Genomic DNA, 14,773 nt, shown 5'->3' on the forward strand with positions numbered 1-14,773 from the left:
CGCTTGACTTTTTGACGAATAATAAATTAACGACCACACGAGAAATGCTATTATTTGCATTTACACAGCGATAAGTTTTAACATGTAAGGCTGGGTGAAAAAATAGAGTTTAATTCCAATCTTTATTATCACGCAAACGCGACGAGCAATCAACATGCAAATGCACCTCTCTCTCTTTCCACCTTCAGATTTTGCTGTTTCTATTAGAGGGTAAAAAAGAGAGAACAAATTATGTACTTCCGCTGTTTATATTTGTACAAATTAACCTTTCTCTCTGAAATTTGAAAAAAAAAATTCACTTTTATCACTAATGCATGAAACTGATTATATTCTTGCTCGATTAACCAAATGGATTTGAACGTGCAGGTATTCTTGTTTGAATTCTGCGTCCATTGTACGAGTAATAATTACCGTTACACCCCGCTATCGTCTACCCACTTCCGGTTTTCTTGTTGTACGCGCTAACCTCCCGCCCAGTCATAGTTTATCTCTTGCACGCCATTGAGCTTTGAATTTTCCACCGGCACTACTTGGTATACATGAATTCATACGTACCTATATATATATGACTGTGTGTGTGTGTGTGTGTGTGTGTGTGTAAATACAACTCTACAAACACGCATGCAGCTCTGTTCGCGAAACGTCGGATATGCTAGAATATATTTCTTCACCCAGCATTTTTTTTTTTTTTTTCTACCACGACGTACCGCCGAACCTTGTGCAAAATTTACGATATGTTTCTAACATTTTCTCTCTTTTCATTCCGGTTTTAAACAAAGAATGTTATACTTTTTCTTTGTACTTCTTACGACGCAAAATTTTGTGTATTATTATAATCTAGGCAAATTATTTCGGCAACCAAATAATCAGTACTCGAGAATGTTATTCATCTTTTCCATTATAGCTGAGTTATTGATCAAACATTGTTGCCTCAGTTGCGAAAGGATAACTTTCTAGAAGCACAGTTCAGAATGTCCCTGTTAATAGCGAAGATACATTTTTTTTTTACCACATAAAAAAAGTATATCGAGTTAAATAACTTATGCTCAATCACACAGTGCGTAAATGTGAGTTGTTCGAAAGTGCGCATGCGCCATAGGAAGCCCTAGTGTGTCAAATCAAGCACTTCGGTTGTGCGCATGCGCTAACTTCGTTTCACTTCGCTGCTCGGAAACGAGGCATTTTCACGCACGCTACACAGGCTTTAATTTCAACGCGAACTTTTCAAGCAGGTGCGATTCAAATATCTTTAATACTCTTCTCACGCTATTTTCGTTTTGCCATCTTTCAGGAGAAAATGTCGATGACAGGCAGCCTGATGGGCTACGAAAATAACAACGAAGTGAACCAAGCCAAGTGTAAAAAACCAGGACTCAAACCACTTCCGGTGGTTTCCAGCATAAATTCCAGCGGCGTCACGACAACGAGCAAATCTAAGAGAAATCGAAACCCACCGAAAAATGAATGCTGCACTCGCGGTCACGTCAACAGCCTTTGGTCCGTCTGGTACGGTATCGGAGCTGTCGCCATTCAAGCCTACATTGCGACGAGATGTGCGAAAAGAATTATTGGTAAGTGAATGCTGCCGAATGGTTCTATAGATCTTTGTTCATAACTAACATTTTTATTCACCTAGTTATCATTCGTTGGAAGTGTCAAGTCATACGATTCATTCAGACGAATGCACGATGTAATGTGAATGTCCTGATTTTAATTTTTCAATTATTTTTATTTGCACCACTATCGTAAACAGACAATGTTAGCTTGTTTATTATCAGAAACTGTCGACTGATTTTCATAAAATTTTGGCAGAAGTATCTGTACTATCTATAAAGTGTCATATCAGGCATAAGTTAAAGTTGTATCATCATGGAGCAGAAAATGAAAAGGTAGGAATTATTAAAGGTTATCCTTTAATCTTCCGCGAGATGGCGGGCGCGCAAAAATCGTTCTCGTTAGCAAATTGTGTCGAGGATATAAAGCCCGACAAGTCGCATGGTCAAACTAATTTGATTTTAATAATGTATTCACATATATTATGTCGTATTCTATATCCAAATGTCACTGGAAAAGCCGTGAGTCATGGATAATATAAAGAATATAGATTTAGTTTGGATCGATGACCAGGTGGATTTTGACCACCACTCGACGAACTCTCCCTTTATCAAAGAATATTGAAACACCCAATTTTTTCCGACAAGTAGTGTAGAAGCATGAAATGTATAAGAAGTACAGTCGCTGATCAGCCGTTGTCATCTAACTTCGTACTTTAATCGAAAGTTGTTCAATCGGAAAGCCATTTGTTTCAACGCCGGACTTCTCTCAATCAGAATTGTACCGTCTGTAATTTCTCTCGCAAGAATTTGAAAACGTCTGTGACATGTTTGCCTCCCGGTGAAGATTTAACTGGTACAAATCACGGTTACTGTTTGTCACGCCTGCGAAACCTAATCCGATCCCCAACCTGCATCTATCTTACAATATAAGTTGTCACCCGAGCACAATACGCTCGACAAGCTTGTTCTGTAACTGCCGCGTGTACATGCCGCGACGTCTAATTGGAAGATACGTCGGCAAAAGGAGAGCAAGAGAGTAAGAAGAGCATATTCCATGTAGGCAAACATCCTACACAGAGTAAACAGCAAGGGCCAGGATTGAGAGATAACATCGTCGGGCCATTTCTTTCTACACCAATTGTATTACCCAAGAATCGTGTTTCGTGAGGTTTTCACTCACCTGCGTTACAACTTGAGAAGGAGCTCCGATCGATTTTTACAAAAAATGAACATATCTCCGAAACGATGTAATGGTCAAAATAAGTGACACACGGAAAGATAATTTCTTCTCGATTTAGATGATTTTCATGACTTCGTTAGATCCTGTTACTCATAAATCATCGTATCCCAAAGGAACAATCTGCTACGTAGCATCGTTTCGGAGATATATTCAATTTCTGTCAAAATCTACTGCACCTTCCTCTTAAAAGACGGTATAATCGAATGATTACTGTCGAAGAGAACTGAATCTCACAGAAAAAAATTAGTACTTCACCACTGGACTATAACGGAACTACGAAACTACGTTCCATTTGCTATCGAATGCCAGTGGTGTTCGGATGTGTAGCTTTTATGTATTCCTAAATTCCAACAATGGATACAGATATTTGACATTAAATATTGAAGATCGCTTGAACGAATCTATGTACCTACTTCTAGACTCCAATTTCTTAGCAATGAATACTAGTACTTCCCTGTTTAACATATCAAGAATTGTTTAGCAAGCTTTTCAATCATTAGAATTTTCCATGCATACCGGTAGATGCAGTCTGAAATTATCAATAAAATCAGTACACCTGGTCAACTCGTCATTAAATGACCATTTATGCAAAGCTCTGCACTACGAAACCTAGCTGGAATTATTCAACTTCATAGAGCGAGTACAGTTTTCTATGATTCGGAAACCGTGATACTCCGTGAAAAATTAGATTCTCTTAATATTTGTGCCCAACTGTAACGTAAATGCTAAAGATTAGACCGCAAGCAGAATATTGGATTTCTTTGGAATCGTTATATTTTTACCTTGCACTATAAATCGAATTCACTTTTATTGCCCAACGGAACATGATGATTTTTATTACAAAAATGATGTTTTCCTTTTTGCCTTACCAGTTTCAGATTCCAAGACTCACTTGTCCAACGATTTTCCAGTTTAACGCTTTCACCTTCCGCTATTGATTGGGCTCCCGTATACGCTTGCCTCGTCAGTCTCTGTAATTTGTCAAATTCTTTACAGCCTACCTTTCCCTGCCGTGGCCGCCGGTGGCGCCTCCTCCGAAGCTGGAACTCCACGCTTGCCTGATCCTAGCTGGAACCGGGGTTCTGCTTCTCCCGATTCTCCTCGCCGCGGCTTTTTTCAAGCTTGGAAATCTTGCCAACGACGGGATAAAGCTTGGCCGTCATCTAAGCGCCTGCACCAGAGACCCACCCTCGTCGCTGATCAATAACAATCAGGATAATGGTAAGGCCAGGGTCAATATCCAATTTTTTCTGTTCCACCTTCTCATTTTTTTTCAGGGTCTTGAAGCATTCGCAGAACCAAGTGTTTCCTTATTTATTATTGCCATAGCTAAGATGTGACGTATGGTAATTAATCAAAACACAGAAGGACAAATTTTTTAACCGGTAACAATTTCCATGTTACAATATTGCCATTATAAATGCGGAATAAAAATAATGACAAGACGAATAAGAATTGAACTGTCGATTTACAATGGGAAAAAAGGTATAATCGCACGGTATGAAATATCAGTAGAAATATTTGCATAAAAAATTCCGGATAAATTAAACTAATTAGTGGGGTGGAGATACACTTCGATCTCAAATTACAGTAGTTTGCAGAATATTCACGCGAAACTTTATTGAAAGTATTATTTGAACTAAAATCTGTATAGAAATGGTTGAAATCGAATGAAGGTTTTGAGAACTTGGAGAAACATCGATAGTGGATTTTTAAAAATATTTTTTCAATCATTACTAAACCAGGTGAAGGGAAAATATCCTTGCGACGTTACGTGGAAAATCTATCAAGTTTTAAGAATTCTTCAGGGGATTCGAGAAATCGTTATGGGGTTTTAAGAGTTTTTATGGGGAATCCCTGTGGGTACTTTACGGGATTCGGGGAAATTCTTTATTGGATTTTACGTATCCGTATGGAGGGGAATATTTATGGAAACTCGGTGGAGTTTCGGCAATTGTCACGGGGTTAAAAGAATTTTTATCGGAGGTTAAACGGGGTTCAGATTTTGACAACGCGGGGATCGTCGAATCGGAAGATATTTTGGCAGGGTCACTCATTCGTCGTACCGACGTAAATATGATCTTCAATGAGACGTTATTCTGCGCTTCCAGGTCTTGCTACTAATCTCTGGAGACACGGAGGACCGACGGCAGCGTTCATCCACCTCTGTACAGCGATGTGCTTCCTGCTTCCATCCCTCCTTATGGAAGCCAGACTGATCCACGCCGGCTTTCTCCCGAAAGGTAGGTAACCGTCGGTACACAGAAACAAGCTCCGTTCCAGCTTCCTGCAGGCTCAATTTCACGATCCATTTCCCATAATACACCGGCGTTGAGTATACAAATTAGTCCAGTGTTAAAATACGCTTCCGGTAAACAGTTGAACTGATAATCAAAATTGTACCGAGTTAATGCGATTACTATAGCCAGCTGTTTGCATTCGTCTGTGTGGTACAATAATTATTAATCACTGCGATAAATCGGTTAATACAGTTTCGAGTATTGATCGTTGTCGAAATCGAATGGATACTCACGTGCCAGGGGAATTGGATGAAATATATGAAACAGCGCGTTTGGACTAAACTTTGTCGGCTGATTTGAATCACGTTTAAAAAAATTATCGTTCCTTGATTACGATTTGGAAGGAATTTCTGAACGTTGATTAAACACTTTATATAACGATTAGAGAGTCTGGATATCTAATAAAAACTTGCGAGACTGGAAAAGCTACGATTCGCAGATTTTTTCGAACTCTGAAACTTTAATCGTTATAAATTTTCATAAGCTCTCCAATTTCCAAATCGTGCAAGGTACGCAGCTGTTATATTGTTATACATCCAAATCCAGACGATTCGAATTCACGAATCCTTATTCCGAGCACATCATTAATTTCATTGCTTCGAATGTTCCGAATCAACCAACTTTTCTGCCGATGATCTTTCGAGTTGTTCCACAGTTTAAGTAAATTCAACTTTTGGAGTCAACGAAATTTGATCGCGAAGCACTCTCGTCGGTTTAAGATCAAATCGTGCCTCCGTCGTATAGAAGCTTTCTTTCATTCTCTGATCGAGCACTCGGTTACAGTGGCGTCAAATACATGTCGTCGTTGGATAGTAAAATACTTGCAGCTTATGGCGAATCTGGAAGATAGAAAGAGGGTCAGAGAATTGAGATTCCCGGAGGAGTGCGAGAGGATTATTCGAAGAGATAAATCTCTGAAAAATCACTTTCCCCCTTATCAGGTGGTGGATGAAAAGAGTTGGGGACCTGCGAAAAGGTTCGTGTTTCGCAAAGTATAGACTTCAAGAGCCATATGGCGGTACGTGGATGCGGTAGAAATGGGCCTTTCGTCCAAGCGGTTGGCTTTTTATTACAGATTCCTCGGCCGAGTTTTTATGTAACTCGGCGCTGTCACGAACCTGTCCGCAAGACCAATTCAATCGGCGCTCAGTGGTCACCAAACCTTCTCGAATCCCGCTCCGGGAACAATTCGCTAATTGATTGCACCCTCCTCAAATGTCTCAGGAAAGGATTGGGCAGTTTCGACGTCAAAAAATTGCGTGGCTTTACGACGTGAAAATAAAATTGGAATGATAGCTTCTGCACGGTTTCAAGTCTTTCCTGGTTCGTTTCGTTCGTCCTCTTTTACGGAAGTTGATATCTCATCACGAGATAAGTTTTATATTGAGTAGGTATTTTTATCAAACTATCATAATATTCGTATAAAGCTACGGAGATCTTCGTAAAAATATAAAAATTGACAATACTGGAATTGTAACAAAAGCTCGGAAGCCGATTGACTTTCACTCGGCGGAGACTCGTTTTATTCAAGTGACTATGTTTTACAAAGTCATCGCTGTAATAGATTTTATTATTTTTCATTAGTCGACTAAACATAGCCCTTTGTTTTCCTTATAATCAATATTGGTGTGATTAAACATGAGACGATGCCAAGATGATAAAAAAAAAAGTGATGGAGTGGGTTTGTAAAGAAAGTTCTTCTGAATAAAATCACCCACCATAGAGTGAAATGAAACGGAAACGATTTGAAATCAAGCATCAGTATCAAAACTTTTGTTGGTAATTTCGGTAATTTTTCGAGAAATTTCGCCTTGAAGTTTCCCAATCACTCTTCATCTTTCATATTGAATTTTCTGATCGGCTTAATATATACGCGAACACGGTGTTTCGATTAAAGCCTCGAGAGGAGAAGAGCGGTGGCTTCAAAGGAAGAGAACCTGTGGCTGAGGTTATATATTCGTTTGATCGACTTTTTCGGTGGGTCTTGTACGTACGCGAAAGGAAGAGAGAGGAGGTGGATCAACGTTTAGCTTCCAATTATTCAATATTCACCAGCCATTGAGTTTGCTGGAAAGAAAATCTATTAGAAAAGCGCCGCACGTTAAAAGAAGTCTCACGAATTTTCTTGTGCTTTTCATCATCCTCATTAATATCAATGCGGGGTTCAGCTTTAAATATAAAATCTTATTCTTAGACGTAACTTACAACGCTCGTTTGTTGAGAGAAACTTTCTTTGAAGCTGAACAAACTTTTTAGACGGCGCCACGGTGGAAATTCGGAAATGATTTTTTTCTAAAACACCCTAATATATCATAGTATTTATGTAAACGTCGTAGAGCGGTAGGAAAATCATTCAGTTTCTTCGAGCAGCTAATTCGAGGATGAAGCTACGAAAAGAAAGGTGAGAAAAAAAATTCACTTCGACGAGTGACGGTAAAATTGTAGAATCATTGCAATGATACTCGTACGTGACGATACGTGGACAAAAGAAATTCGAGCCTCTCTGACGATAAGCCGCGTTCATGCATCCCCGCGAAATCGTTTACCGAATAGGAACCGAATCAACCCTCACATTTCGTTCGTATCCGATGGCTCGCTGCTTCTACCCGAATTCACAAAGCAAATACTCCAAATATTCAACCACCGACGCCTGCGGGATGTTGCGAGGGAGGGTGAAAACATCAGGGATTGCGGGAATGATTTAACCTGTGTACATATTTTTCGGATCGCTCGAACTGTCTTTACAATGGTGTTGGAATAACTGTGTACTTGATAGAATCAAACCACACTGCGTATCTGTGAGTTTATTTGATAGGCACTGGTCTGTTTCAAGTTTTAACGTTAAATTTCTACCTCTATTTTCTTTTTTTTTTTTTTTTTTTTTTTTTTTTTTTTTTTTTTTTTTACTTTACTACTTTTTGACATCGAAAATTTTTTCTTACACAAGCTTAGGAGGTGCCTCACACATGTGAACTTGTCACAAAGAAAAGCAGTTCAAAAAATGGATACAAAAATCTGCTGCATATCCGTTTATCATTTTTGTTAAAGAATAGCTATAACCTCTAAAGCTTTACACAAGTCCAAGCATAATTCGAACCACACGAAAAACTTGACTCTTTCAGAATATTTTTTATCGTTCAATTATTTATTTATTTGATTATTTTTTTTTTTTTTTTTCTACCAAAAATTTTCACACGTTTTTGGAAGAAGAAGTGCATGGAATAAATTTTTGCTGATGTTATTGCTGCAACACAATTTACGAGGAATAAAAAATGGTAGTAACGAATTATAAATAATGTTTCTCCTCGCAATTTCACTGCGCCATTAATTTGTAATGTGATTATAAAAACTTATACAAACACTCAGTATGAATAATGTATTCTTACGGACTAAGATCGTAAAAATTAGTGTCCAAAAATATTCACGCAGAGCCTGAAAAAATTTGCACTTATCCCTTGACGATAAAAAAAAAAAAAAATAACTGGCGGCTGGTAGCATCGTATTTTTCTTGGGATTAAAGATAAGCACGCCTGCGGTGCGAAAGGAGAGAAATAAAGGAAAATAAATGTCCGAATTTTTCTTCGGTCGGCAGCTGAAATTAAAACTTCACCAGGCTTTCTTAAAGTTAGTCATGCGGTTTTTCTCGTCGAGATCGGTCTCAGGTTTTCCGAGATAAGTTGTTCAATGGATGATCCGACAAGGTTGCTCCTCTGCGTTTTATTTCACAGTTCACCGAGCATAGGGCTTTTCGAATTTAGGGGCTGCAAGCCATTTATCGCAAAGTCGATTTTCGACCAATATTGGGTTATTCGAGAGATATTTTTTTCACCCAGGACGTTTACAACAATATCAAAATCATCACAAAAGAAGCTCGAATTTTCATCGACGTCCATTCGTATACCTTCCGCAAAATTTTGCGCACAAAAAACGAAAGAAACAAATAATTTTCCGTTCATCCGCACAATTGTGCTATCTTTGAATGTTATCATTATTATTGTTGTTGTTGTTGTTGTTGTTGTTGTTATTTGATGTTCTTTCAAGAAAGAAATAATTACGTATCTGCGTTCCTTGCACAAAAAGTTGAAAAAATAATGGACCTTAAAAATTCACCGGGTCATACGGATTGAAATTTAAGTTTCAGGTTGAATCGCTCGATCCATCTGAATCAAAAGTTAGTATGGGATAGAAAAAGCCTTCGAAAATTCTCCAGCAATGTTATTCGGGCGTAAAAACGAATAAAACATGCTTACTATGTGCACTATATAGTAATGAATCTGAGAAAAATCAAGTAACGGATACAATAAAATGTTTCAAGCGATCTCGGAAGATTTTTTTATTGAACATAATAAGCCCAAAAACGTTAGAATCGTTTCAAAAACACCAAAGTATTATAATTTTGGACGTTCCAGTTCCAACACCTTTTCTCAAATTGTTGATATCTTTAGCTTGATTTATTCGAATTTCTTCGTATGCATTTTAATTACATAGAGATGTTGCTTTATTATTGTTTACTGTCATTTGTACAAATAACATTACCGAAGACGTTTCGAACTGTCGTTTCAACTTTCCTTACAAATTCTAATTCAGACTAATGCGTTTTCTTCATTTTGTCCTTCTTATTTGCTTTTAAAAACAGGATCGACGTGCGAATTTGCAGATTCAGCGGAAATTGCATTAAACCGGCAGTACGGATGCGCGATTTAGTACCTTGTATATTTTGCGAGTCGGTTTCTGCGGTCCCAGTGCCGAGGAGATGATAATCAGAGGGGAAGTTTTCGCTCCGGAGTTTGAGCTATCAAGGCTTATTAAGCCAGCTGTGTAGGATATTAGGAAGGAAAATGCCACATCGGTGTATGTACATTGTTGAATTCAGCACCCACCTGGCACAGTCAAGTTTCCCTACTCGAGTAATAAACGCCAAAACATTCGTCCTGTGTGCAAGGATATCTGTCGAAATTTATACGAGACCTCGTGCGGATATCAGCAGACAGCTTGGCTAAATGTAGATAACTTGATCCCGTACAGATTTTGTCTGTCCGCAGAACCATCCAATTATACTAATTCACGAAGCCAGATGACTCGTGTCCGAATAAAAATTAACAATACGATCGTCCCTAATTAAAATCCATATTCGAAAAGCACAATGACAAAAATTATTTTTCCGGTATGCAACTTCTTGTTATCTAAATATTTCAAGGATGACTGGTTTTGACCGAAATACCAGACCTGCGGAGGGTACAAGAATTTTCTTTGTTAAAAAAATTTCATTAATTATTTTTTTCTTCAATCAGGTAAATAAGTAATGGTAATAGGATAAAAAATAGGTAAATCTCATCGGATGGATCTAAAAAAGTAGTTTTCTGAGGATTTGAAATTATCTGAAGCATTTTTTTTTCTGTCAAAATGTTATGAAAAAAATTCAACTGTTCGGAGATCACTTCCACCGTGCAAAATATGTTTGTTTACGATATTGATGCAGAAAATTTCGAAAATTCTTGTCTCCGATGGTAGATTTGAGCGATTAAAAAACGCTGAAACAGACGAACTTACTCCTTTCCAAATGTATAGTGCATCCGCTGAAATTATGAAAAATTTCGGAAATTAAAATCTTCCGCCATTAGCTGAATCTACATGAATTTAACCTCACATTGTTGCATTGTTTGTTTCCTTAATTTCAGAACTTTCGTCATTAGTGATGTTTTCCGAGTACGACGTGAGCTAATTCGCATTTTCTGTTAAAATGCACGATTGGTAATGATAATACGCGGGAATGACAATGGAAAGGGACTGACAAAAGTTCAGAGAGGGGCTTAAGTTGCTTGTGCTTTGCCATCCCCCGTGTTTCGCCTCGACTTACTTAGTTTACTGCCGCACGTTATACACGTCAGTAACGGTGAAGCAAAGTGATTAATTACACGCTGCCATCAATGAATTAACGATGCCACATTATGTACAGTTCAGACAATAATACATCGTTGACGTTCGCTTATAGTACATACCGAGCGTCGCATGTAAACGTAGTTATTGCGATAGCTTGTTCTATTTCAAATTGTAACTGTAAATTTCATTACGTCGTAATATTTAGAATGTACTCGATGCACTGCCTTCACTGCCTGTTGACGAATTGTTACACTGTGCCAAAAAAAATTTCTAATCTTCGTCTGTCACCGACTAATTGAAATACAACCTTCTTAAAAACAAAAAAAAAAAACAATAAAAGAAAAACATCAAAATTTATGTTCACGTTCGTGTCAATACATAGGAAGAAATGTTTAGTTAAAATCAGAGGATAAGAATATTTCTGTTGCGATACCCATAGAGAGAAATTTGACTCGAATTACGTGGGAGGTGCGTAAGAGTAACGGACCCTGTATTGTGATTGAAAAGTTTCTCGTATTAGCCAACCGGAGTCGGGCGCTACAATCGGGCAGAAACGAGCCGAGTTTGGGGGTAGCGAGGTGATTTTCAGATTTTCAGTCGAGTTCTTGACACGTCGGCGAGCGGAAGTGCTCGAGAAAGTTGAGTAGATATCGGTTTTCAAGCAACAGCGACACGAGGGGGGAGTCCGTCGATTTCGAGTCGAACACGAGTATAACCGTATGCGATGCGTACAACCTACTTAAAAAGTAATAAAATATTGCGTACGATGAATTCGTTTATTGCTAGTACAATTTTACCACCCGCAGCATAATAATTATATCCAGAGTTTTCGTTGCTCCCGTTGGTGGCACTGCATCAGCTTTCATCGATCATCCTCGTTGAAAAAAGCGGGTGAAGCTTGTCGGCCGAAATTATATGAGTAAGATTAATTTCCTACAAAGATTATTGCAAACTTCACGCGTCATTAAACTGTATAAAATCTAGCTGTCCGCAAAAAAAAAAAAAAAGAAAAAAGAAGCTCAACGTTTTTACATCAATTTTATTTGCATCCCCTTTTGATGTCGTCACCGTTAATTTGTACACTACCGCGAAACCGAATATCCCTGTTTATTGAAAAAATGGAACGCAAGTACTTAGCTGCTTGATTGCGTTTTATTGACCGGCGACTATAATGATACATGAGAATAATTTTAGGGATACCAAAAATCCGATACCAGATCTGAACTGCCTTTTTTACTACTACTATGGCTAAACTTTCCGAATAATTACACCTGTACCTATGGTCATAGAAATTTAAAGCAACATTACTAATTTAATGTTCGCGGTCTGCACTAATTTACCAGCTCCTTAATCTAACCGACCATTGAATGCGAGGGGTCAACCACAGTTGAAATCTGGTGTACACGATTCGTGAAATCTTACGAAATCATTTGGATTTTTTCAAATCCTTAAAATCATGCGAATTTTTTTTTCAGTAGTGTATTATCGACGTTTGCTGTTCGTACAAACTATCGAGCATTCAACCGACGTGACACATCCTCGCTCGACTCTAGATCTTACTAAAATCTGTGACCCGCAGCCGAGAAAACGTACATGCAGCGATGCTTAGTGGCAAGTATCGAAGTACGATGTGTGCGTAGGTCGAGACAGCGTTAGCATTGCTGGTGATTGAGTTTGATTACGCAGGGTCGTGGAATAAATTTGGATTAATCTGACTGAAACGAGAATCTGTCGCCCGAGCGGGGACGGGATACGTTGGCAACTGTACACGTCTACGTACGGGAAATCCGCCTTTGTAATTTTCAATGAAACGTGTGAATCACCGCACCCACTGATTGCATTGTTTCGTACGAAATTCAGTTAAAATCAACGCGCCACGCGTGAAGGCAGCGAGATGGGGGAGAGAAACGGAAACGCGATGAAAGGAAGAAGGAAGTGAAGTTATATTCAAGGCTATTTACTGGAAGGATTTACCGCTGACGTACCTCGTACAATTAAGAAATTTACAGAAATGGTCATTGCGAGGAATCGCTCGATGATTGAAAGCATAAATGATATAACGATTATCTGTAAATTTTTCTCTTTCTTTTCCTTTTTCAATTCCACGTTAATAAAATTTTAAAACAATTTATATCGTCAACGGTGCTACGGATTATCACGAATTACCCTATAAAACGCAGTTCAAACAGCAACCAATTCATTTATTACAGCGAGAATAGAATTCATTTAACCTATATTCTCTCGTTTTCGGTATTTTGAACATTTTTCAGCCACAAAACTCAAAATTTAAATGTTTGAAGATGTTAAAAAAATTGCGATACATTTTTGAGACTGTAAAAAGTACGTCAAAGTTATATGTAGAAGATGAAAGTCTTTGGAATTTATGTGAAATTTTGAAGAAGTATAAACTAAAATAGATTCTAATCAATAAAAATTATCAAAGTGCTTGAAGCATTAGAAAAATGAATAATTGAATCCATCGCAATGTTTGTTGCGAATTAATTCAACAAGAGAATATAATTTTTTACACTGATTGTGAGATTATTCTGCGGTCCGGTGCATCAAACTGTACACGGGATCGATCAATACGTCGTCACCGACATTTCCTGGCCTTATCTCGCCTCGCTCAGCTTAAGGCCAAGTCGTGCAACGTATCTCGTGTTACAGTTATGATCTCGAGTAACGCGGAAGCTAATAATAGCAGTCCGACACTGAGCCTGCCCAGAAATTTAAACGAGACCCTACAAAAGTACCTTTTTTTTTCAACGCACAGTATCTCCATATTTTTTTTCTTAATTATCTGTGTCTTGATGGTTACTCAGTCAATTTTCAGATCAAAATATAGAAAATTCAGCGAGTTATGAATTTTTGAGTAGAATGTTCCATTTTCAGGTATTTCGTTGTTTTTTTTTTTATATATATACAACATTAAAAATTTATCGACTATCGAGTACTGAATTTTTTTCTTCCTTGAGAACCTGAAATCAACAATAAGTCAGAATTTGAGTTGAATTTGTCGGAGACAATACTGAAACCTGACTAATTACTTAAACTGCAATCATGTCAACTATATGAACTCGACGAAGGGCGCGCAATTAAATGTAAATCATTCGCACAAGTCAGCAGTGGCATGTAATGAGAATTCCGGATGCAGAATTCATTCGACGCATTGAAATAATACCGGTGTAATTTGTTTATCTGCGTACCTATACATTTGTGGACATACGAAGTGTAGCGACGGGAATGTCGATAACCCGATTACCAGAGTGTCGTTCTGGGTGCTGCCGTAACCACGCGACTCGGTTGACAGTGGCGGTACGTGTAATTTTATGTAAACTAATTACCAGGTTATTCGATCAAGGAACCCTGCAGGAATACCGCGTAATATTGAAATCAAGCGTATCTAGAACCCAAGCGGTGCCGGAGACGATGGATCGCGATGAAAAACAACACGAAGCGAAACGTTGCCACAGGTATAACATGCGTGGATAGATAGAAATGCAAAAGTGTTTGCACGTGTCATTTTTTTAGAGTTTGCCAATTTTGGCAGAAATTTAATATTATATTCAATATGAATTTTTTTTTTTTTTTTCCATAAACAAATCACTAACCCGTGAGTCATGAAAATACGAGCGCGTGTATTTTGGATTAAAAAAATTCGACTGTGATCAGTTCATCGGCAATATCATAAAGTTCACTTGTTTCGAATGAATCGTAGCCTATGTAGCTCGCAAATGAATTTTAACAAGCCTTTCGAGATAGAATTTTTATGTCATTTTACGTGTCATCTGTAATAA

At 38.1% G+C, this 14,773-nt stretch overlaps 1 protein-coding gene across 3 annotated transcripts in view; it reads left to right on the top strand.

The window, feature by feature from the left end:
* Window positions 1-14,773, top strand: part of LOC107225615 (protein tincar) — a 129,255-nt gene that overhangs the window by 94,939 nt on the left and 19,543 nt on the right. For all 3 annotated transcript variants that reach the window (XM_046735600.1, XM_046735601.1, XM_046735602.1), the window contains exons 4-6: window positions 1,292-1,571; window positions 3,793-4,017; window positions 4,908-5,039. In XM_046735600.1, the coding sequence (XP_046591556.1) occupies window positions 1,298-1,571; window positions 3,793-4,017; window positions 4,908-5,039 (631 nt within the window). In that variant the 5' untranslated portion in view covers window positions 1,292-1,297. The remainder of the gene's footprint in view (window positions 1-1,291; window positions 1,572-3,792; window positions 4,018-4,907; window positions 5,040-14,773) is intronic.

Source organism: Neodiprion lecontei, chromosome 3 (genome assembly GCF_021901455.1).
Source record: "Neodiprion lecontei isolate iyNeoLeco1 chromosome 3, iyNeoLeco1.1, whole genome shotgun sequence".
Classification (NCBI taxonomy): Eukaryota; Metazoa; Arthropoda; class Insecta; order Hymenoptera; family Diprionidae; genus Neodiprion; species Neodiprion lecontei.